General features: G+C 29.9%; 1 protein-coding gene across 1 annotated transcript in view; it reads right to left on the reverse strand.

Moving 5' to 3' along the window:
• Positions 279 to 1,050, reverse strand: part of LOC107625766 (beta-glucosidase 11) — a gene marked incomplete in the record, with an annotated part of 6,370 nt that continues 5,598 nt past the window's right edge. The window contains 2 exon segments of the mRNA XM_016328472.2: positions 279 to 713; positions 839 to 929. Coding sequence (XP_016183958.1) covers positions 479 to 713; positions 839 to 929 — 326 coding nt within the window.

The following is a 1,050-nucleotide window of genomic DNA, read 5'->3' on the forward strand; positions in this document are numbered from 1 at the left end:
TTGTTACAAAGTTTAAATTGATAGAAAAAATCACAAAAATTATTATTATATCTCTTCACACAATATTCTCTTTTTAAAGTTGCATAAATTTTTGCACAAATTTTATTTTGAAAAAAACCACACAATATATATATATATATATAAGAGATTCATAGAACTATTATTTTTGTTAGGTATGTATAGACCAGAAAACTTTTAAATTTATACTGGTGGAGTTAAAGTTTGAAGAGAGAAAAGGATGGTGTTAAAGGGTAAAGCTGCCTTGGGACACATCTTAATGCATAAAAGCTGAAATCTTGGTACTAAATTAAACCAAACCAAACCAATCTTGACTGTGGTATATCATGCACATATAAATGTACAAGCTTCAAAACATTCATGATCAATTATTTGCACCATGAATCATGTCACTTTATTATTCTTTGGCATACCATAATACAAACTCATATCACTTAGATTTTAGCTAGTCCTTATTACATTAAATAGCATTGTGTAATAAGGTATTCTTCTCAATTTGCATGGCCACCATTGGGTCCATAGTTCTATTGTTGAGGAAATTAGAGTACCATTGAGAAGAGAGCTTAGGTTGTCTCCTCAAAGTGGGGTCATTCAAATCAATGTAATAAAGCCCATAAGTTGATTCATATCCACCCAATAATTCAAACACATCCATGAAAGACCATACAAAATAGCCTCTTATATCATGCCCATTCCTTACAACATCACAAAAACAATATGATTAGGAATTATCATTGTTGATGAAAAATTGAATTAGCAAAGGTTATATAATTTTTTATGGAAAATGAAAAATGCATGCTAAAAATGAAAATGGAAGTACCTTAGCATATCAAGTATACTACCAATGTATTCTTGTAAGTACTTTATCCTTGGCCAGTCCTCCAGTGATGAATTTCTATCTGTTTGTAGACCTGTAAAGTCCAAAGTTTTATTATAAATTATATCACTCAAGGATATATAGAAAATTATTGCTTTGGTTTTGTTGACGAAAGAATTGGAAGCTTTTGAGATGTTGATGTCATGAAGACACAA

This window comes from Arachis ipaensis, chromosome B02 (genome assembly GCF_000816755.2).
Source record: "Arachis ipaensis cultivar K30076 chromosome B02, Araip1.1, whole genome shotgun sequence".
NCBI classification, from domain to species: Eukaryota; Viridiplantae; Streptophyta; class Magnoliopsida; order Fabales; family Fabaceae; genus Arachis; species Arachis ipaensis.